The sequence below is a fragment of the Malaclemys terrapin genome, chromosome 3, assembly GCF_027887155.1.
Source record: "Malaclemys terrapin pileata isolate rMalTer1 chromosome 3, rMalTer1.hap1, whole genome shotgun sequence".
Classification (NCBI taxonomy): Eukaryota; Metazoa; Chordata; order Testudines; family Emydidae; genus Malaclemys; species Malaclemys terrapin.
This window is the reverse complement of record NC_071507.1, coordinates 145,291,054-145,314,281: the sequence shown is the minus strand read 5'-3', so window position 1 is coordinate 145,314,281 and position 23,228 is coordinate 145,291,054. Positions and strand designations below refer to the sequence as shown.

General features: G+C 44.8%; 1 protein-coding gene across 2 annotated transcripts in view; it reads right to left on the bottom strand.

The window, feature by feature from the left end:
- The window catches only part of IBTK (inhibitor of Bruton tyrosine kinase), a 96,188-nt gene that overhangs the window by 4,894 nt on the left and 68,066 nt on the right, over positions 1-23,228 (bottom strand). For both annotated transcript variants that reach the window (XM_054022171.1, XM_054022172.1), the window contains one exon: positions 19,409-19,561. In XM_054022171.1, the coding sequence (XP_053878146.1) occupies positions 19,409-19,561 (153 nt within the window). The remainder of the gene's footprint in view (positions 1-19,408; positions 19,562-23,228) is intronic.

Genomic DNA, 23,228 nt, shown 5'->3' with positions numbered 1-23,228 from the left:
GAATAGAAGATACATGCTCTAGCTGTCGGATGGAAAAGGAGAGCCTTGTGTTGCTCAACAACGCCTTCATTCTACTAAAGTAGAACACTGATGGTCTCCACAGGAAATCTTGTCCAATCTTCTGAACTGAAACAATGATGTCTTCGATTCAGGTACTTGAGAACTGTAAAATCATTAGCGTTTTTGAGAGCCACACAAGATCATGTGGTAACTTCCTTTAAGTAAAAATTCCTGACTGACAATGCAGAAGTAGGCTTTTTGTCAGCATCATCTTTGCCAAGCTAGGGAGATGTTCAAGTATTTCCAATTCTCAGAGTCTCATTTTTTAAAATTATCTTCTATACACCTACGTAAACAGAAATCCCCTAGCCCTCTCAGAAGACAAAACCTTCTGTCAAACATATAGCAGGTTTACACTTTGAATGAAAGTCAGATGCATGCACCCTCCTACCCCTGCCCAAAGTATTCACAGCACCACTATAAAGTAGTAAAGCAAAATCAACTTGGTCATAGCAAGTATGACTCAGTCTAGATAACACAGTTCTTTCCGAGCAAGACTATTTTATCACAATTAGCAGTTGTAATGTCACAGTACACTCTAGTGATTAAAAGATAAGCAGAGGATAATTACACAGGTATTTAATGCACAACGATCATCTATTCCACTGCTACTGTGATCCTTATAAGTAATTAATGAGGTGGTCAGAGATTTCACATTTTAAGCATTTTGGATCTAGGTTGTTTTAAGGATAAGAAATCTGAAATTAAATAAGTGCATACAATAGATTAACTGTGCATATAATGGTTTAACATGTTAATACTGCATCTTAAGTGGAATCAAATAACAAGGGGTTAGAAGCAGTGGTTCTCAACCTGTGGCCCAATCTACACCCAGCTGCGGCCCATGTGACATCCTCAGGGCTATACAGGTAGAATTGGATGCAGCTCACAATGGTAAATAGGTTGAGAACCAACAGGTTAGAGGATAGTGAAAAAGGAGTGTATGGAAGTGTCAAATCTACATGTTTTAGAAGGATTTTTGTGTGGGAAGGTTTCTAGATAAGTTCCAGGCCAACTGTTGTCTGAAATGTGTTTTAGGATTTTTAGAAGATGCTGATTTATAGTCCTCAAGATGGATCGTCTCAGTATATTCAAAGAAGGGAACCAGTCGTAGTAGCAGCAATGCAAACTTCCTTAAGCTGTCCCATCAGTGTGACTGACCTTGAAAGACAAGAGGATAGCTCACTCTTCAAATCCATTCAATACCTCCTTTTAAAAAAAAGGGATCTCTGCTGAATCAGGTAACAGAAGTGCTAGTTGTGATTCTGGTGATGTGACTACCTGTCCCTTAAAACTGGATAAGACTATGATCAACTCATTTAATAAGGACAACTCAAAAGGCATCAGACCAGACCATAATGACTTTTGTTCAAAACTAACCTAGACAGGATATAGGACTAGGAACTGTAACTGAAAGGATACCTTCCTCTGAATCAAATAGTTCCCATTCATGGATCATTTTACCGTTGTTAGTATTTAATATATGGTTTAAAATAGCAACTTTCAACAATATTAAATTTTGAGAGATTCAGTTACAAATTCATTTTTGAAGGGTCTACAAATTAATTTGTATTATAACCGAGTCTGCAGACCCCAACCAGGATCAAAGCCCCATTGTACTAGGAACTGTAAAGATACATTAAGAGACAAATCCTATCCCAAAGAGCTTGCAATCTGCCCAGGCCAAGGGTGTGAAAGGAAGCAAAGAAAGAGTGTGACTTGACTAAGGACACAAAGCGGCTCTGTGGCAGAGCCAAGACTAGAACCGAGATCTTTTAACTTCCAGCTCAGTGTCCTACAGACTGAACCACACTCTCTCTCATAGAAAACCCTTCATTTTACAAAATACGTATTGAAACTTGCTTATCAGGTTAAAACGTAAATGTAATCTTACTTTTTATAGAGTGTTTAGTTTAAAAAGAATACTTAATGAAAAACTAGCTACAGGTCTGTCGCATCTTATGCGCATTTAACATGCACGATTTCAGCTTTACGCGGTCGGCAAAAACAAAAACAAAAAAAAGAAAAAAATAACAAATTTTAATACTGTGCCTATAGTGTGCACGATTTTGCCCACCATTCAACTCAATGTAATTTTGACTATACGCGGTTTTCGCTTTACGCACTAACCGTGGAACGGAACCCCGGCGTAAGATGAGACTCGCCTGTATGTTTAGTTCAGATTGGTAAAACCCCTTCCTTGCAAAATAAATTGACTAACTTTTGATTGCACCCTTCCTCCTTGTGACTAAAAACATCTGAACAGTTAAAATAGGGAAAGTTCTACCAATGCATCAATTAGCAATTAGAATTCAAAACGACCTTGACAAATTGGAGAACTGGTCTGAAATTACTCCTGAGGGAATTCTGTGGCATTGTGTGTGTGCAGAATTTGTACCCCCCACAGATTTCTTGCTTCCCCACAGCATACTAAACACTCTTGGCAGCTTAAATTCAAAGAAAATTCCATAAAAGTCTTATTTAGAGACAATTCTGATGGCACATTTAAACACTTAAGTCAGTAAATGACAATATTGAAGTTATAGGTGCAAACTCAACTCTACTCCTTTGTGCATGATCATTCACAACATATACTTTTCTACAAGCTTAGATTCATGTGCAGCATATTTCAATGCTATATACTATGACGCAAGCCAGACAGAATAAGAAGTCATTTGTATACAAGCAGCACAGTGAATTAGGCTTGGCTCCAATGGGGCCAAACTTTCAAAATGCACCTCAGACAGTTGTAGTAAAAAAATGGTATGATATTTTATTATTTATATAATAGTATGTGATCATATACTCTTGTTCCTCTTTTTAAAGTTTGCCCTTCTCCTGAAAAAGGGGAACAAAGAGCATATGATACAAAGGGGACCCAGCGAATTATAGACCGAAGCCTTACTTTGATACCTGATTGACACTGGAACAAATTATTAAACAATTTGTAAGCACCTAGGATAACCGGGTTATAAAGAATACCCAACGTGGATTAGTCAAGAACAAAGTACACAACACCAAACTAATTTCCTTCTGTGACAGGGTTCCTGGCCTACCGGATTGCAGGGGGGAGGGGAGCTGTGGAACAATATATCTTGATTTTTTTCCACGACAGTCTCATACACAAACTAGGGAAATGTGGTCTAGATGAAATTTACAACAAGGTGGGTGCAAAACTGGTTGAAACACTGAACTCAAAGGGTAGTTATCAATGTTTCACTGTCAAAATGCAGGGGAGGGGGAGCATATCTAGTGGGGTCACATAGGGGTCTGTTCTGAGTCCAGCTCTAGTCAATATTTTCAATAATGACTTGGAATATGGAGTGGAGAGTACACTTATAAAATTTGTGGATGACACCAAGATGGGAGGGTTTGCAAGTACTTTGTAGGAGAGAATTAGAATTCAAAACGACCTTGACAAATTGGAGAACTGGTCTGAAATTACTCCTGAGGGAATTCTGTGGCATTGTGTGTGTGCAGAATTTGTACTCCCCACAGATTTCTTGCTTCTCCACAGAAAAATGACTTTCTGATGGGGAAGCAAAGGGAAGCCACAAGAGCAGTCATGTGCCCCTTCCCAGCAGTGTGGGTGCGTCATTTCAGGCCCCTGGAGCAGCCAGCGGAGAGGTAAATCACTGGGGACAGCCCGCCAGTGGCTCCTACCATGCACCAGGCTCAGCTGCTAATCTCAGCTGGGCTGGCAATGGGAGAGGACAGGAATTCCTCTTCCCTTGCAAGGAACGCCAAGGCTGGATCAGACTCACCTCCATAAATCTTCCCCGGCTGCACCTGGCATGGAGGGGCAGGGCCCTGGGCTGTTTCTGGGGTAGGTCTGGCCCTTGCACTGTGTCAGGTGTAGCCCCACTGCTGAGTCCGTGTCTCTGGGGGTGGGGGTCTGCAGGGTGATCTCCTACCTCCATGCAGCGACTGGCCTGTGCTCCCCACTGTCATGCTGGAGCCTCCACATTTATTTATTGAAAGATAAAATATGCAGAACTTCGCAGGATTTTAAAATAGCGTCTGCAGAATCTGATTTATTTATTTATTTATTTTTGGTGCAGAATTTTTCCTTTTTGGATGCAGAATTCCCTCAGGAATATGAAATCAACACAATACAATGCAACAAAGACAAATGCAAAGCACTATACTTAGGAAGGAAAAATCAAATGCACAACCATAAAATAGGGATTAACTGGCTAGGCAGTGGTACTGCTTAAAAGGATCTGGATGGTATAGTGGATTATAGTGGACTTAATATTGCATATAAGTCAACAATGTGATGTAGTTGAGAAAAAGGCTAATATCATTGTGGGGTTTATTAACAAGCATGTCATATGTAAGACATGGGAGATAACTGTCCCATTCTACTCAGCACTGGTGAGGCCTCACCTTGAGTACTGTGTCCAGTTCCAGATGCCTAGTCTAAGAAAGATATGGATAAACTGGAGAGTCCAGAGAGCAAAAAAAAAAAAAATTACAAAAGATGTCAAAAACCTGACCTATGAGGAAAGGTTTTTTTAAAAACAAAAACAAAAACTGGGCTTGCTTAATCTTGAGAAAAGAAGACTGGGGCAGGGGAACCTAACAACAGTCTTCAAATATGTAAATGGTTGTTATAAAGAGGACGGTGATCAATTGTCCTCCATATCCACTGCAAGTAGGACAAGAAGTAAAGTGGCCTAATCTGCAGCAAAGGAGATTTAAGTTAGATATTAGGAAAAACTTTCCATAAGTGTAGTTAAGCATAGAACAAGTTACCAAGGGAGGTTGTTGAATCCCCGTCACTGGAGGTTTTTAAGAACGGGTTAGACCAGGGGTAGGCAACCTACAGCATGCAAGCTGATTTTCAGTGGCACTCACACTGCCCGGGTCCTGGCCACCAGTCTGGGGGGCTCTGCATTTTAATTTAATTTTAAATGAAGCTTCTTAAATATTTTAAAAACCTTATTTACTTTACATTCAACAATAGTTTAGTTATATATTATAGACTTATAGAAAGACCTTCTAAAAACATTAAAATGTATTACTGGCACGCGAAACCTTAAATTAGAGTGAATAAATGAAGACTCGGAACACCACTTCTGAAAGGTTACTGACCCCTGGGTTAGACAAACACCTGTCAGGGATTGTCTAGGTATACTTGGACCTGCCCCAGCGCAGGGGGAATGGAATAGATGACCTCTCAAGGTCCCTTCCAACCCGGCATTTCTGTGATTCTACATATATAGACATGAACAGGGGCTGTGTTAAGCAAGCCCCTGCCTTGTCCAGTGTGCATTTCGTATCGTTGAAAACAGGGTCATACAGGTTTTGTGGAGCACCTAACACTTTTAGCACGCAAGAATAATAGTGCTCTGGTTAAAATATATCATGGACCAGATTTTTAAAGTTACAGGTACATAGATTTGAATTAATCTAATTTATGTGCCCAAACACTACTTGTCTACATCCACATACAGGCGTAAATCATGCAAATCCCTTTCCGATTATATATTACGGATACACAAATATGCTTCTATGTGAAGGGTTAAAATCCATGTGCATTTTATATAACAACCTGGTATATGGATTGTGTTAGCTCTTTTACAGGCCCGAAGTCCAGAGTTTGGTCAAGAGACCAGAGGCCTACCAAAGAGTGATTAGCTAAAAGAAGCAGAATAAACAAAGATAATCTTGCTTGATAAGATAGGCCTGGTCAGCAAAATTGTCAGATGTTGGAGCAATAACTGAATATTGTGTCTTATGCAAAGTTGCAAATAGAACAAAGCAGCCCTGTTTCTGTTGTGTTAATTTCTTTTGTAGGGAGATGTTCTTCCCACACTCCAACCTTGAGTTCATGAAGGGTTGGAACATGTCAGTATAAGATATGGCCTCCTCCCACCTCCCTTTCCCAGGGACCAATGCCTGCCTTAAAACACAAAGGAGACAATATTTATTGGTCATATACTTTCACTGTTTCTTTGCTTTATCCCCTAGGAATGTACCTGTTGGACAATCAAAAGGAGTTGCTTCATTCGTATGGACCCCAAATCAGAATTCAACATCTATATTTTATGCTAATACATTTTATCAAAGTATTAATTAAATGTTAACTTGAAACCATGGGCGGAGACATTATGTAACCTGTTAACCATTGGCTAATGTGCTATCTTGTCTTGCTCCAAAACTATCCCGAGGTGTGGAACTGCCTACCCTGTCACTTTCCCCCGCCCATGGGAAATCTATACATTCTATTGTAATCAATTGATTGACAGTGTCTCTGAGCCTAATAAGCAAGGCGACACTCCACCAGCGCTGTGCGTAATAAACTCCTATGCTTGACCTCTACACGGTGTGGATTTATGTTCCTTCACTAGGTCTTACTGAAAATGTTGACCCTCTATGTAGTGCAAATACTACAAAGATACTGATTGATATAAGCTACAGAAGTCTTAGTATACAAGAGGTGCTTCAAAGCAGTTATATTGACACTGTATATAAAATTCAAGATTCATTAAATACTGTCTCTGTTTAGAAAGAACAGAATCAACTCAGATCACTTGAATTTCAGTTAACAAGATGTGCAGTTATGCAGTCATTAAAAAAAAAGCCCACTTAAATATGTATTATTTCTAAGCTTTGCAATATCTCACCTTTGCAGTGTTTCACTGATTGCTTTTATTTTTGTTTTGAAAGCTAATCTCTTAAAATTTGATCATTTTCCTAACCACAAATTGGTAGGATTCACTTCTGAATGATGAAAGTTAAAATTTAGTTTAAAAAAAGAAAGAAAGTTATGTCAAATAGATATCAATAGTTTAAAAGCAATTAAAGATGGCAAAACAGCTATAACATTTAAAAAAATTTTAAGGTCACTAAAGTAGGTCTTATTTTGATAAAACATTTTATATTTAAGTCACACTACTTTCATAGCACTATAATTCTAAAAACATCTTTATGTTAAGAAAAAACAGAAACAGACTATGAAAAAAAAAGTCACAGTGCCATGAAAATTACATCTGGCACAATCAGCTTTAATCATTACTACTTATGCTCCTTGTATGGATGATGTAGGAATTTAATCCTGAATTATATTATGCATTACTAACTTTAGGCCCAGACAAAGAACTTTGCCATTGCTGTCAATAGAGATTTATTGGGCCATTTAATTTGGCATACAGATTCTTTAACTTGTCATTCACCAGTTCACACTAGGGATTTGAGCTAGATGACTGTATACAGATACTGTACTTCAGAGGCAGTGAACAAGAGAGAGTTTGGTCATCTCAGTCCAGTTGCTAACTCACAAACCTCATAATTAAGGCTATGATTTAGTCACAGGTATTTGTAGTAAACAAAAATCATGGACAGGTCACAGGCCATGAACAAAAATTAATGATGGGTGACGTGTCCATGACTTGTACTATAAATACCCCTAACTAAATCTTAGCTGGGGGGGGGCCGCTGCTCTGGGGGAAGAGGGAGGGGGCATGGAAAGAGGCACCAGCTGCCGGGGGCCGCTGAGCAGCAGCTGCTATGGCTGGCCCCAGGGCCAGCCACACAGGCCGCTGCTCAGATGGTCCCCAGGGCCAGCTGCCCAGGGCCACTCCAGCAGCAGCCAGTACGGCTGGCCCCGGGGCCGCTCCAGGAACAGCTGGTATGGCTATCCCTGGGGCCGCCTGAGCAGATGGTCCTAGGGCCAGCTGCTTAGGCGGCCCGGGAATCAAGCACACTGGCTGCTGCAGAAGTCAGAGAGATCATGGAAAGTCACGGAATCTGTGACTTCCGCCACCTCCATGACAGACACAGAGCCCTAATCATAATCACAAAAACCACCACCATACTTCCAATGAGTCACCAAGAAAACTGGTTCCAACCCATAAGTGAAATCAAGCAAGAAAATCCACAAGACAGTTTCAAAATGCGGATAGCGATTAATAAAAACTGGAGCTATCCAAACCCCAGCACCTCCCCCCTTTCTCCATATATATTGTAATTCATCTCTGGTTTGAATACAAGTATTAGCAGATGGTCTTGCCCACATGATAGTAAATATTTGAACTGCTTTAATTTTAATAAAAATACTACATGTGCTGTTCATATGCTTGCATGGCACGTAAGAAAATCTGATGCATATAAATAAAAAGAATGTTTGGTTTCTATTCATAATTAATAACTGCTAGCAGCTTTTTCTAAAAAAATGGATGCAGTGATTTTAAAAAATGAAGATCAATGTTAATGTACTATTCTAGTGTCAGAGGGGTAGCCGTGTTAGTCTGGATCTGTAAAAAGCAACAGAGTCCTGTGGCACCTTTAAGACTAACAGAAGTACTGGAGCATAAGCTTTCGTGGGTGAATGCCCATGCATGCGTCTGACGAAGTGGGTATTCACCCACGAAAGCTTATGCTGCAATACATCTGTTAGTCTTAAAAGTGCCACAGGACTCTCTGTTGCTTTGTACTATTCTTGGATGACTACCTAATCACTAGGAAAGCAAAAATCTTATGCTATACATTTAAAATTAGAAATTGACAAGTTTTTCTGATAATTTTCTATCAGCAGCTTCTCTCTGAATTCATTACTCATGGGCTAAAGGAGAGTTACCTGTTCCATAACTGGCGTTCGAGATGTGTTGCTCAGATGCATTCCACTATAGGTGTACATGCTCGCCACGTGCACCGGTGCCGGAAGTTTTTCCCTTAGCAGTATCCGTAGTGGGGGAGCACCGCTGTGACTCCTGGAGTGACACCAGTATATCGCGCCATAAAGGGGGCTGCGTGCTCCCCACACCCTCAGTTCCTTCTTGCTAGGCAACTCCGACAGAGGGGAAGGAGGGTGGGACGTGGAATACACCTGAGCAACACATCTCGAAGAACGCCAGTTATGGAACAGGTAACTCTCCTTTCTTCTTCGAGTGATTGCTCATGTGTATTCCACAGTAGGTGACTCCAAGCTATCCCTGATGGAGGCGGGTAGGAGTCTAAGTGTAAAGTTTAAGGGTTGCCCGGGCGGAGCACCGCCCTACTAAACCCGGCGTCATCCCGTGTTTGGGAGATGATCGCATAGTGCGATGAAAAAGTGTGGACAGAGGACCACGTAGCAGCCCTACAGATGTCCTGAATAGGGACATGAGCCACGTAGGCCGCAGAGGCCTGGGCTCTCGTCGAATGAGTCTTCACTATAGGAGGCGCGGGAATCCCTGCCAAGTCATAACAGTTGCGAGTGCACGAAGTGATCCAGCGGGATATCTGCTAGGTGGAGACCGGTCGCCCCTTCATGTGCTCGGCCGAAGCAATGAAAAGCTGGGGGGACCATCTAAACGGCCTGGTTCTGTCCGGGTAAAAGGTCAGCGCTTTGCACACGTCTAACATGTGCAGGCGGCGTTCCTCATTGGAGGAATGGGGCTTAGGACAGAGGATCGGGAGGAAAATATCCTGATCCATATGGAATGCCGAGATCACCTTCGGCAAAAAGGCAGGGTGAGGGCAGAGCTGAACCTTGTCTTTATGAAAGACCATATAGGGCGGTTCAGAGATCAGGGCCCTGAGCTCGGAGACCCAGCGGGCTAAGGTGATAACCACTAAGAATGCCACCTTCCACGACAGGTGGGACCACGAACACGTGGCTAACAGCTCAAAAGGAGGCCCTGTGAGGCGGAAGAGTACCAAGTTTAGATCCCAGAGCGGGACCAGGGGTCTGGCGTAAGGGAATGTCCGATCTAACCCTTTCAGAAACCGGGCTGTCATGTGATGGGAGAACACTGACAGGCCCTGCACCGCGGGATGGAAGGCTGAAATGGCCGCCAGGTGCACCCTGATGGAGGGCGCCAGGCCTTGGGTCCGAAAGGACAGGAGGTAATCAAGGACAAGCTGGATAGGGGCGGAAGAGGGAGAGAAACCTCTATCCCTCGCCCACACAGAGAGCCTATACCACTTAGTCAGGGAGGTTCGCCGCGTGGAGGGTTTCCTACTTTCCAGCAGGACCCTTCTCGCATCCTCAGAACACCTCCCCTCCTCCTCATTCAACCACAAAGCAGCCACGCTGTCAGATGGAGCACAGCTAGGTTGGGATGGAGGAGGCGACCTTCCTCCTGGGAGAGGAGGTCCGGCCGTAGCGGCAGCCCGCAAGGAGGGGCCACTAACAGTTGCAGCAGGAACCCGTACCAATGCTGATGGGCCCAATCCGGGGCTATGAGGATCATCCTTGCACCGTCTGACTTCACCTTTTGTAGGACCCTGTCTATTAAGGGGAAGGGGGGGAAGGCGTACAAGAAGGGCCCCGACCATGGGAGCAGGAACGCATCCGATATGGCCCCTTCGCCCTCTCCCGCTCTGGAGCAGAATCGAGGACACTGTCGATTCTGAGCGGTGGTGAACAGGTCTTCCTGGGGAGCACCCCACTGTAGGAAGATCCACCTGGTCACCTCCTTGTGCAGGGACCACTCGTGTTGCTGGGAGAATACCTTGCTCAGGCGGGTCCGCAAGCGTGTTGCTCTTGCCGGGCAGGAAAAGGCCCAAAGGAGTATACTGTGGGCTATACAAAACTCCCACTGGAGCTGGGCTTCCTGGCATAAGGCCCGGGAGCGCGTGCCCCCGTTTGTTGATGTAGTACATAGCGGTCGTGTTGTCCGTGAGGACTCTACCTTCCCTTGTATGTGCTGGCGAAAAGCCAAGCACGCCAGGCGTACAGCTCTGAGCTCCCTGACATTTATGTGCAGGGCTAGCTCCTGTGGTGACCACATACCCTGGGTCCTGAAATCCCCCACGTGGGCTCCCAGCCCAGGTCTGAGGCGTCCGACACTAGATCTAGTGAGGGATGGGGCTCTCGGAAAGGGATACCCCGGAGCATGTTGCTCAGGAGGGACCACCCTGGGCGGCACTGTGACAACCTTATCCAGGCCTTCCCTGGCCTGGGAGTAGCGGGAGGCCAGCCAAAGCTGGAGGGGCCTCATCCGAAGCCTGGCATGGCGCACCACATAGGTGCATGCTGCCATGTAGCCTAGTATCTGAAGGCACACGCGAGCTGTGGTTATCGGAAAAGCCGTGACGGAGGCGATGAGAGCCTTGAGCGTCTCGAACCTGTCCCGTGGGAGGGAGGCCATGGCTACTCGGGAATCTAGCAGAGCGTCCCCATGAATTCTATGCACTGAACTGGAAGTAACATGGATTTCTCCTCGTTTACCAGTAGGCCTAGAGCCACGCAGGTGTCTAGCAGGAACTTCATCTGCTGCTGCACCAGAGCGCGAGACCGACTTTTGAGCAGCCAGTCGTCGAGGTAGGGGAAGATCTGCAGCCCTTGCCTCCTGAGGTGGGCCGCCACCACCACCATACACTTTGTAAATACCCTGGGGGCAGTAGAAAGGCCAAAGGGGAGGACCACAAATTGGAAGTGGTCCTGACCCACCAGGAAACGGAGGTAGTGCCTGTGACCCTCAAAAATGTGAATGTACGCATCCTGGAGATCCAGTGCAGTAAACTAATCCCCTTGGTCTAGGGATGGAATAATAGAGGCCAGGGACACCATGTGGAATTTGCAACGCACCAGAAACTGGTTGAGGTTCCGCAGGTCGAGGATGGGCCAAAGCCCGCCCTTCGCCTTGGGGATGAGAAAGTACCTGGAGTAAAAACCTTTGCCCTGGTATTCCCGAGGTACCTGTTCCACCGCTCCCAGAGAGGGGAGACACTCTACTTCTCAGTAGAGAAGTAGGGCATGCTCCGGGGACCCATCCAGCCACCCGGACGGGGGACAAGTGGGAGGGGCTGAAACAAACTGCAGCTTATACCCTTGGGAGATGGTACTGAGGACCCATTGGTCTGACGTGATATGGGAGCACCGCAGTCGGAAGTCCGATAAACGGTTTAGAAAAGGTAATTTTATTAACTGGGTGGGAGATACACTAGCAATAGGCCCGGTGACCCCCCTCAACAAGTCAAAAACGCCGTTTTCCCTGCCGTTTGGCCTTCGAGGCCCCAGGCCGTGGGGCTGAGCGGGATTGGCGTTGGGACCGACGTCTTTGATCCCTCTGCCGCTTAGGCGGGGGTTCATATCTGCCCCTAGCTTGCGGAGCAGAGGGTTGAGGCCTGGGTTTGTCCTTAGCAGGCGGGACGTAGAGGCCTAGCGTCTGCAGGGTGGTACGGAAGTCCTTCATCCCGTGCAGACGGGTGTCTGTCTGGTCCACGAAAAGGGCCTTGACATCAAACGGCAGGTCCTGCATTAGGGACTGGGATTCTGACGACAGCCCCGAAAGCGAGAGCCACGCCATCCATCTCATGGAGACAGTGGTAGCCATCGAACAAGCGGCTACGTCTGCAGCATCCAATGCCACCTGGAGAGCCGCTTTGGCGGCGGTTGCACCCTCCTCAACCAACGCCCTGAACTCCTTGTCAGGAATGAGGGGCTCAAATTTGGGGAGGGATCCCCACAGGTTAAACTTGTAGCGGCTCAGAAGCGCCTGATGGTTGGCCACTCTGAGCTGGAAACTCGTTGATGAATAAACCTTTTACCAAAGGCATCAAGTCTATGAGCATCCTTGTCCTTTGGCGTGGGCTGGCCATTCCGTTCACGGTGGTGGACTGATTCAACCACCAGGGAGTTTGGAGCTGGGTGGGTATAAAAGTACTCGAGACCCCTCGTGGGGACGAAGTACTTCCTCTCGGCCTTCTTAGAAATAGGTCCAAGAGAGGCTAGGGTCTGCCAAAGGCCAGTGGTAATATTGGCAACTCCCTGATGGAAAGGGAGTGCCACACGCCCTGGTACCGAGGAGGTGAGGGCATTGAAGAGGGTGTCGGAGGGCTCCTCCTTCTCCTCGGCCTGGAGCTCGAGGTTGGCTGCCACCCTCCGAAGCAGCTCTTGGTGGGCTTTAAAGTCCTCCTGGGAAGAAGGAGGCGGTACCGCAACCTAATCGCCCTGCGGCGAAGAGGTGGACGGTGCGGCGCCTTCAGCAGCTAACGGCACCGAGGGCTCCACATCCGGGTTCGGTGCCGGGGGTTCGGCACCCACAAGTTGATCTCGGTGCCGTGAAGGTGATGCGGGTCGGCACTGAGAAGCTCCTGCCACGGAGTGAGGGCCTGGCTGCACAGGTGCCTGAGGCCACGGTACCCACTGGCATCACTGACCCTGCCAGGGAATGGCCTGGAGCAGAGGCACATTGGGCGCCGGCAGGGCAGGCTGGTCCTGCGGTGCAGCCCTGGGGGAGAGACGGCTGCGCACTGACGCCGAGGTCCGGGAGGAGCGCACGGTGTTGTAAGAACGGCTGGAGCGGTCCCGATCGTGATGGCTCCTGCCCCGAGACTTAGACCTAGAGGAGGTTGAAACATATATGTCCAAGGAGCTGTCTCTGTATTCATTGTGGCACCTGTGGCCACGGTGCCTCGGTGCCGGGGACTCTCGGGACTCGCCGTGAGCATGGCGTCTGTGATGGTGGGCGCCTGAGTAGGACTCGCTGGAAGGCGCTGTCTCTTGCCGCCTCCTCGACGGCGCTCAAGGCCGGAGGGGTGGGATCCGCTCCTGGAAGAGTCCAGAAACGGAGTCGACGCGCGTCGCGGGGCTCTAATAGGCACCTTGACCCGGGAAGGTGCCTTGGCCTCCGACACCTCCGGGGAGTGGTGATGGGCGCCCAAAGGCGGCTTCCCACGGGACCGGGGGCCCGACTGCAGCGGTGCTCCCGGCACCGGAAGTGTCAGTATATCACACACGGCCTGAGCTGCCTCCAGCGTCGAAAGCATGTGTACCTCAGGTGAGGCTCACGCGGACGGGACTGCACTACTCCGCTCAGTGCAAGTTGGAGGTTTCTGTACCGGTGGGGATCGCAGGCTGCCCAACTCTAGTCTGGCCTCACCTCTGGTCTTCTCCTGGCGCAGCTGAGACTTCCCTGGCTTCTTAGCTGGGGAGCGGCGCCAGGACGTCGACGGTGCTTCGCTGCACACCGAGGACGCGGTGCCGGATGCCAATTCGGAACGGCGCACTGGAGGCGCTTCACCATAAGCCGACGACGCAGAGCCCGGCGCGGTGTCAGCTCGACGCGCCGGTGCCAGGGCCAATGCCGACTCCATTAAAAGAGCCCGGAGTTGGATCTCACGCTCATTCTTCGTCCGGGGCTTGAAGGAGCGGCAGATCTTGCACTTCTCACTAACATGAAACTCGCCCAGACAGCGAAGACACTGATTGTGGGGATCGCTTCTGGGCACAGAGTTGCGACAGGAGTCGCACGACTTGAAGCCTGGGCCACGGGGCATGCCCCGAGCCAGGCACTCACAAAAGAAAGTTCAATAACGGAGAGAGATCAGTGAACCGGATACCACTAAGCTAGATACGCTGCAGCTACACTAAGCTGGAGCAAATTCCGACTACCTTCACTGGCGGCAAGAAGGAACTGAGGGTGGGGGGAGCACGCAGCCCCCTTTATGGCGCGATATACTGGCGCCACTCCAGGGGTCGCAGCGGTGCTCCCCCACTACAGATACTGCTAAGGGAAAAACTTCCGGCACCGGTGCACGTGGCAAGCATGCACACCTATAGTGGAATACACCTGAGCAATCACTCAAAGAAGAACTACGGAATGCACAACTTGTGGAATTCAGAGTTGCCCAGAGTTGCTGCTGGAGGCTCCAGGACTAAGCTCTGTCTTTCAGCTCAGGCCACCAGAAGAGTTCTTCCACAGTTGTAGAAATACTCTTGCAACCAATTAGTACCATTAAGGTAACCTGACATAATCATCACACTAAATTAACTTTAAGATAATATATGTCTAGAACTTCTTTTGGTGAAAATTTTCAAATTTATATTCTGGTCATTTATATGATTACCCTGGTGGGTTGAATTCAGAGAGAAGCTGCTAAGAGAAAGAAAATTATCCGATAAGAACTGTCACATTCTGTTGCACAGCTTCTCTCCTAATTCATTATTCATAGGAAGTATGGAGCAGTGAATTCCAGAAGTAGGGAAGGAAAGGAAAGGATAAGCAGAGTTTAATTATTATAGTAGAATAATAGGCAAGAACGGGAGTTCCCCCCATATAAAGCAAGAGCTTTATAAACTACGGAGTTATGTGTGAGAAGTAATCCAGCAGTACCCTCTACCAAAGGATGCTTTTTTTGAGGAAAGGAAATTTATTTGAAGATCTTCCTTGGATGAGGCTCAAACACTTTTCCCTCAATGCCTTTAGAGACTTCTGTGAATAGTTTCCCAGATGCCTAGTATGCCAACTAGTAGGATTTTTACATCTTGCCTGCAGCAATCTTGAGCATTTTGGACAAAATGGGATGAACAGGGTACAACAAGCATACATCTCAAGCATATGGAGTATGTATCTTTATAGCTCTAAGAATGCTTATTTTTATATCACAACCTTCCAAGGATTAGAACAAAACCACGGGATAATTATTTTCCAGCAATTGTGGAAAGAGGAACTTACTTTGGACAGAAATGTTCTGGAGCTATAAGAATAACCTTTTCCCTGTGACAAAGGCAGTGTGGTTCTTGTATGGATATGAGAACTAAATTCTAAAACTTGCCTTTCCAAGGTAATGGCGGCTGGAAAAGTCTGCCACAGGCTTGTCTAATTTGTCACTGTAATTAAATTTGGCACCTGATACTCAAGTGGAGGATCCAAAGTGCCTATTTTCAAAATGCCACTATGGCTGATACCCATCTTTCTAAGGTGCTTTCTTGTAGGACAGCAACCGAGCTTCCCAGGGAAACTTTAGTGTAGCTAGGATCACTAGAACTTTGTGATTATTATTATTATAATTGTATTACAATGTTATGTAGAGGTCAGGATCCCATTGTGTTGGGCTTTCTGTTTCCCCTCACATTGGAAATGTAAATTTGATCAGATCAATGAATCCCGTGTGTTGTGTGGATACAAACTATATCAGAGTTTAACAGAAAATCCATGCTGAATTACACTTCACTTCTGATGCCCAAGTTGTTAACTGTTCCCGGTTTGAATGAAAGAGTCTCTGCTTCAAGAGGTCTGTTTACAATGTGGCATTATTGGCTACCTAGCCTTCTGGGCCAGTGGAGGACAAGGACACAACAACTCTCCTTTTTCTTCTTTCCTGTATTCTTTATGTGAACTGTCTTGAAAGGTAGCAGATTCTTCTCTAATCAGGACATTATTTCCATTACCACAGAGAAGCTTTGACCTCTAGTTACTCCCTGGTTGGAAGAGATGTCAACACTCATTTCTCAATCACAGGCCAACCCTAATGGGAAGTAAGGGAAGGCTTTCTCTGCAATTACCGTAATTGCCTAAGGTTTCTTGCACCTTCTACTGAAACAGCTGGTTCTGGTCATTGTCAGACATGATACTGGACTTGAAAGGTCCAATCCTCTATGACCATGTTTGTGGGATTTGCTTCTTTTTATTTTTAATAAATTTATTTTAAATAAAATAAAATACAGACACACACCGTGATAGAGGTGTCAATATTAACTAAAAACTATATATGAGATGAGATTTTTGGAAATTTATCTTCCAAGTATGTTTGCTTCCATAGTGAATATTCAAGGGTGTAGAGCAGTGATACTCAGACCTCAGTGGTTCAGGAGCTAAATTAGTGATCAACATTACCCAAAAGAGCCACAGTAATGTGAATTCATTGTTTCATTTACTATAGTACTATAGATTCATATTTAAACAGTATGACAGGTTAATTACATAGTACAAGTTAATAACATAACTGGTTAATAACATAGTAAAAGCATCCTGATTGGTTAATAATTCAAGCACACAGTTTTTTAATATCAATATCCACAGCAGACACATTAAAGAGCCACTTGCAGCTCGCGAGCCTCAGTCTGAGTATCACTGGTCTAGAGTGAAAGTTGGGTGTGACCTGTGCCTTGCTGTGATTACCACCAGCCCCTTAAGACTCTAGATACAGAGGGTAGATCAAAAGGAAGACTCTTGTACAAGCACTGTGGCTCATACACAAATACTTTTTTTGTCTTCATCATTATGAGGATTTTGTTGATTTGGAGGAAAATTTATCTAAGTTTCCTTGCACACTTCTACTCCAGATTTTTCCCTCTGCCAGGGTAATGGCCCCTTCTTGGATACACTTGGTGTTGGTAGTAACTAATTGACTTCTATGCTGGTCTTGATAGTGAGAGTTGATGCCTCTCTGCAATGTCAGTTACTAATTTCCCTAATGTGTCCTCCAATAGCTACTCACAAGTTTGCAAGTGCAAGATATCAATTTTGAATGAGTGATAGCTATTCCTGGGTATAACACGGCTTCCGTGTAGCCACCAAGTTATCATCAAAAATCACATCAAGGGTTTGACCAGAACAAAACCCAAGACATCTCAGTCCAATCAAAAACTATACCTCTAGACAATGAGCCACTTGTTTGCCACAAAGTAGGCTTTCCTTACTAAATACATGAAAAACCTGCCGTCTGAAAGGGGATAGCTGAGGCTTTGAAATTGCAGTGCAGTGTCTAAGGCAGATTTTGGAAGGCAGTCCCCTTCTGAAGGTATTACTTGTCTTTCCCTGGTGGAGCTACTGCTACACCAACATTAGGCTCCCAAATGTAAGAAAAGTCTTTATTTTTGTACAAACACTTTAGTTGAACATTTGGTTTAATCAGATGTCCTCATTTGGATCTTATGATACACTCACAGGAAGCATTAAAGGGAAAATATATGTAAGAATACTTGAAAGGGAAGATATTTTATTAATATTAATCAGTTCCTTGCAAGCTACTGATTTTTTTTTTTTTTCTTTCTAAAGCATGTGGTACTTCTTCCCCGGCTGTCTAGGTAATACATTATTCATTCTGGCACAGCAACCACACAACAGAGGAGCGGTACTGGTACACAGACCCAACTGTGGAAATAGCTTGCTAGATGTGCCTGGGAATCTGCAAACCTGCCTGCTGGCTCCCTGGCAGCATTGAAGTAAGTATCATAGGAGCAGCCTAGTACCACTCAGGGATTTAATCAGTAAATCAGGATCATTATGAAGGGAAGGGAAGGGATTTCTTATTTGCCCCGCTATAATCCCATGAAGGTGCAGCTTCCTGGGGATTGGATCACGTGCCTCTGTTCTGTCACAGACTGCCTGAGGTGCTCCTAAGTCTTTAATGTGGAGTCAGCCTGGTGAGTGGGGGAGAGCCTTTCAGAGTCTGAGGCCATTTCCCTGACAAAGCAGGGGTTTAGGGCTGATGATCTGAAGGCACAATTCCCACTCTGCTATTCCTGAAATCTGAATCCCTTTCCCTGGCAGAGCAAGGGTCTTTAAGCTTAAAGCCAGACTGATACCATTTCCATTAGACTACAGCCCGAGGCAGGGCTGCAAAGGAAGAACAGCCTTCTCTGCAGGCCCAGACATGCTGCAGAGTGGGAGAGGGTGGTGAGCATGGTACAGAGCACTGTGAGAAAGACTACGTATGAGAAAAGCGCCAGCAAACACTACCACAGGGTGAGAAAGCAAAAGAAGGGTTTAACTACGATTTTCATCCCAATTGCTAATTAACAATATTAATTACTACTATGAGAAGGAAACATTTCCTTTTGCCTTTTAGGGACTCTCAGGGGATTGCAGGACTTACCCCTGAGTATCATGAGAATTTCTCGACTCCCAGTGGGAAGAAGGGAAGCTGTGTTGGAGCCCTGCTCTCCCCTGGGACCTGAGGGCCCTTTCATTTCTGTGGACGGGGGGGAGGGAGGGGGGAAGGAGGGGCGGAGAACTGTCGATCCTTTCAGGAGGTTTTCTCCCTCCAGTCCAGGTCTGTTGTGGGATTTACCCCTTGAGCTGGCTTGATAGCTTCTTCCTCATCCTTAGACTCTCTCACTGAAAGCTCATTAGCGCTGGATTGGTCTTTTCTGCATTAGAGTTGCGGTTTCCCAGGGCAGAATGGGGACCTAACATGCCGGTCTGACTCTGAGCCCCATACCCTGGCAGTGCGAGGGTTAGGTGATTGGCAACAGGCGAGGCATAATTCACCCTCTGCAGAGCTTGTAAGTGCTGCTTCATAAAGGTTTCATAAGCCGGGTGTCTGCAGCACAACTCATGTGGTGCACAGAAGTCTGTCAGGAAGGAGCTGCAGCGGCAGATCCATGTGGTGAAACCAACATGCTGCTATTTACCAGGGGATGGGAGGAGGAGGAGGAGAATAAAGTTGCAACTGCATGAAAATGAATAAAAACAAAGGTTTTAAAAAGAAAATGGTCAGGAGAAACTGAACCGCCAATTTGTTCCACAGCAGGAGGCAGAAAATCTGATGGCCTGAGCTGAAGGGTGGAGCCTAGTCCTGGAGCCTTCAGCATCACCACTGAACTGCCTCCAAATTCCACAGGTGGGGGCATTAGCCCATGAGCAATGACTGGGGAGAGAAGCTGTGCAACAGAAATATCACTTACCTTACGGCCTTTTGAGCTTGTGGATCCTCAATTCCTTTAAAACAAACTTTTTTGACAATGATGCCTGGAGAATGACCTGCACTGACAGATTTTTCTTCTTCCAGTACAAGATCACGGAATGACTTTGGCAAAGCTGAATGTAATGAAGATGCCCTTTAAAAACAACAACAACAACAAAAGCCTCAACATTTTAGACTTACATTTTTCAAGACTATATTTGTGAGTCATGTTAAATATGAGCTAGAGAGCTACATGATTTTATGTCACCAAATATCATAATTTTGCACATCAACGTATCTGTCAGGTCTTTTGCTGTGAATATGGCTCAAGGTATTCACTTGTGGTATATCTACACATGAATATTTAGTAATTTTTAATTGCTAAAATCTAGGGTTAAATACAACTAACAAACATTTGTGTTCTGTCTATAATAGAAATAATTAACATGTGTTCACCAACATGATTGTTAAAACAAGACTAAAATGTCAAGTGTAGCTATATGCCTGTAGTGTCAATTTTACTAGACCACAGATGGCAGGCTCCTATAAAGACAGAAGGCTTCATTTTGCAAAACCCCAATAGCAAATATGGGCAAACCCTAGTCCACAAGTTTCAGTAGAATCCTTACCCTATTACATTACGTTATACGTGCTATGCTGGGTACTCTCCCTAAAATAAATATTTTGTTGAGGAAAAAGGAATAGATGTGTAGTATGGGAAAGTAACTGAGATGAGGAAAAGTAATTCCTACCATGAATCCTACCACCCATTTTCCCTCTGCTCACCCCAATGTGTCCATTGCCCCTTCATTACGGATCTCCAAAACTAATGCAGGATAAAGAATCAACCTTCTAGATAAATTAGGGCAGAGATAGTCTGTTATTTGTTGAGGTCCAAATTTCTTGGTCCAAGATACAGTCAAGGTCCAGACTCCAGAGAAAATAAAAAATGATAATAATAAGTAAATACAAAGATTTCAGGGTCTGTTCAAAAGTGTCTGGCAGTTCAGATTTGGCCTGTGGTCTACCTACTGACTATCCTTGAGTTAGGGGAAGGGAGAAGAATGACTAATATGCTACTCAAAAGCTATTTCTATTTACAGGAGAAAAGAGAATTATCACAACTTTACTATATGATTCCGTCCTGTCAGGATCTCAGGCATCAATCTTGCATGCATTTAAACACATGCTTAACTCTACTATCATGAGTAGTCCCATTCATTTTAAATGGGACTACTCATGGTAGTCGTGTTAAGCATGTGCATGAATAAAAAAAAGAGCCCTAGTTTTTTACTTTTTAAAGATTATTTCTTTAATGCAGAATACTATCTTCACCAAGGCAATGCTGGGTGAAATATAAACCTATAGCATAACCAAAGCAAGAAAAATTAAACATCTAGAAAACCAAATAGCAAGAACTGTTCAGGGAAGTCTCAAACATGTCAGGAACTGAACAGTTTAATAGAATTATAGAATATCAGGGTTGGAAGGGACCTCAGGAGGTCATCTAGTCCAACCCCCTGCTCAAAACAGGACCAATTCCCAACCAAATCATCCCAGCCAGGGCTTTGTCAAGCCGGGCCTTAAAAACCTCCAAGGAAGGAGATTCCACCACCTCCCTAGGTAACGCATTCCAGTGCTTCACCACCCTCCTAGTGAAATAGTGTTTCCTAATATCCAACCTAGACCCCCCACATTGCAACTTGAGACCATTGCTCCTTGTTCTGTCATCTGCCGCCACTGAGAACAGCCGAGCTCCATCCTCTTTGGAATCCCCCTTCAGGTAGTTGAAAGCAGCAATCAAATCCCCTCTCATTCTTCTCTTCTGCAGACTAAACAATTCTAGTTCCCTCAGCCTCTCCTCATAAGTCATGTGCTCCAGACCCCTAATCATTTTTGTTGCCCTCCGCTGGACTCTTTCCAATTTTTCCACATCCTTCTTGTAGTGTGGGGCCCAAAACTGGACACAGTACTCCAGATGAGGCCTCACCAAGGCCTTCATCAACCTGATGTACACTTAACCTCGGGATTCAGCCAAAATCAGCCAAATTCAATTTTACTCTGCAAGTGCTTTACGCTATTACTCACATATTCTCTGATGCACTCTTCTTCCTTTGCGTGATTCAAGCAGTGCAAAGGGAGCAAAGCAAGTCCCCAGCTTGGAATTCCCCTGACATAGTGTGTGAAGAGTCAGTGTGCACCTAATCCACTCCCATTGCAGTCTTGGCATATGAGACTTAGGGAGATATGACCGGAACATGCTGGCTAACCCCAGACAGTCCCTTGTGGTCCATTCTTAGCTGGCAGAGGTTATAGAAGCCTCTTCTGGGACCAGTGCAAAACCCGCTAGAGAATTAGAGAACCTAACTAACTAGCTCCGTCACCTCCTTGCCACAGCTACATCCAATGGCAACTGGGCACCTGCATTACTATTTTTTGTCATTTTAGGTAAAAACAAAATGAAGCTTATGAAAGAGTTATGGCCAACAAAAAACGAATGGCTTAAATGCAATATCTTTACTAAACTCATCTTGTTTTGTGCACTGTCCTTTCCACCTAATTTGTAACACACTAATTTAATTTGACCAGATTGTCTTTAAAAGAAAAGATGGTTTAATTGCATGGAAGAAACTTAAAAAAATCTTATTCCTAGAATTTTGCTGGACACAAACAAGTGTGAAGTTTCTTTATAGAAGAGCTATTGACATTTTGTTGTGTTTCAGAAGCCACTTTTGACAGATGGAGCACCAGTATGGACTTCAAAGTACTAAAATACATTATGATGCCCAAAGCATATTTTTGCAACTAAAATATTGAGTTTTAATTGTTGTAAGCCTCATTCGAGATGGACTCTAGGTATCTGAACCATATACCTCTCCCTCTCCCTCTCCCTCTATATATATATATATATATATATATATATATATACACACACACACACACACACACACACACACACACACACACACGTATCTGAACTATATGATACATTAAAACTGAAATAAGGCTAATATTTTGTTTAATTTCTTGTGGGACATGGGAGTCTTTCAAAATAAAAGTGTTCCTTACAAAGTTTATTATTCTCTACCAGTCTTCAAAGCACTTGATTTTAGCTTCAATCCCCCAAACTGTGAAATTGGAGGTTTCTTTTGGCATAAAAGAAAAGAATGGTATAAGTTATACTGTGTCTTTTAATCACCCAAAGAAAGTGCCAGAAGGTCCCACACCCTTCTGGCAAATGTTCTTGCCAGTAAAACTACTGAATTTCCAAGACAAGTATCTCCTTTCACTGGAACACAAAAGCTCTATAGCTCTCAATGTACTGCACGCATGGAAAACTGAGTTTGCCACCAGATGTACTCTACATTTTGGAGCAAAAGATCCATAATTCCACATGGGTAAGTGATGCACCCAACCTTACTGTTCTACACTTTTATAGAAAAATAGACAATGTGGATGATAATGGTTAATACATTAAAAAAAAAAAAAAACACTAGCAAAGCAACCAGTAGTAATCTACAGTTTGCGTGTTGAAGTTTAAACTTTACTTAACCAAGTTAATTCCCCTTTCCAGCAGCTAGGTGATTATTTGAAACATTTATAGATTTCTCACTGATTCTCTGCTTTAACTCTTGGTTTATCGACATTTGCCATCTGAGCAGGCACAGACAGAGGAATATTGTAGATGAACATTTATAGGCATATGTGGCCACAGGAAAATTAAACCAGAAAGTTATCCTTCAGAAGAAGATGCATTGGCCTTTTCACTTAAGATACCTGGGCCTGCATATCACACTATACAAAATATTTCAAAAAACAGA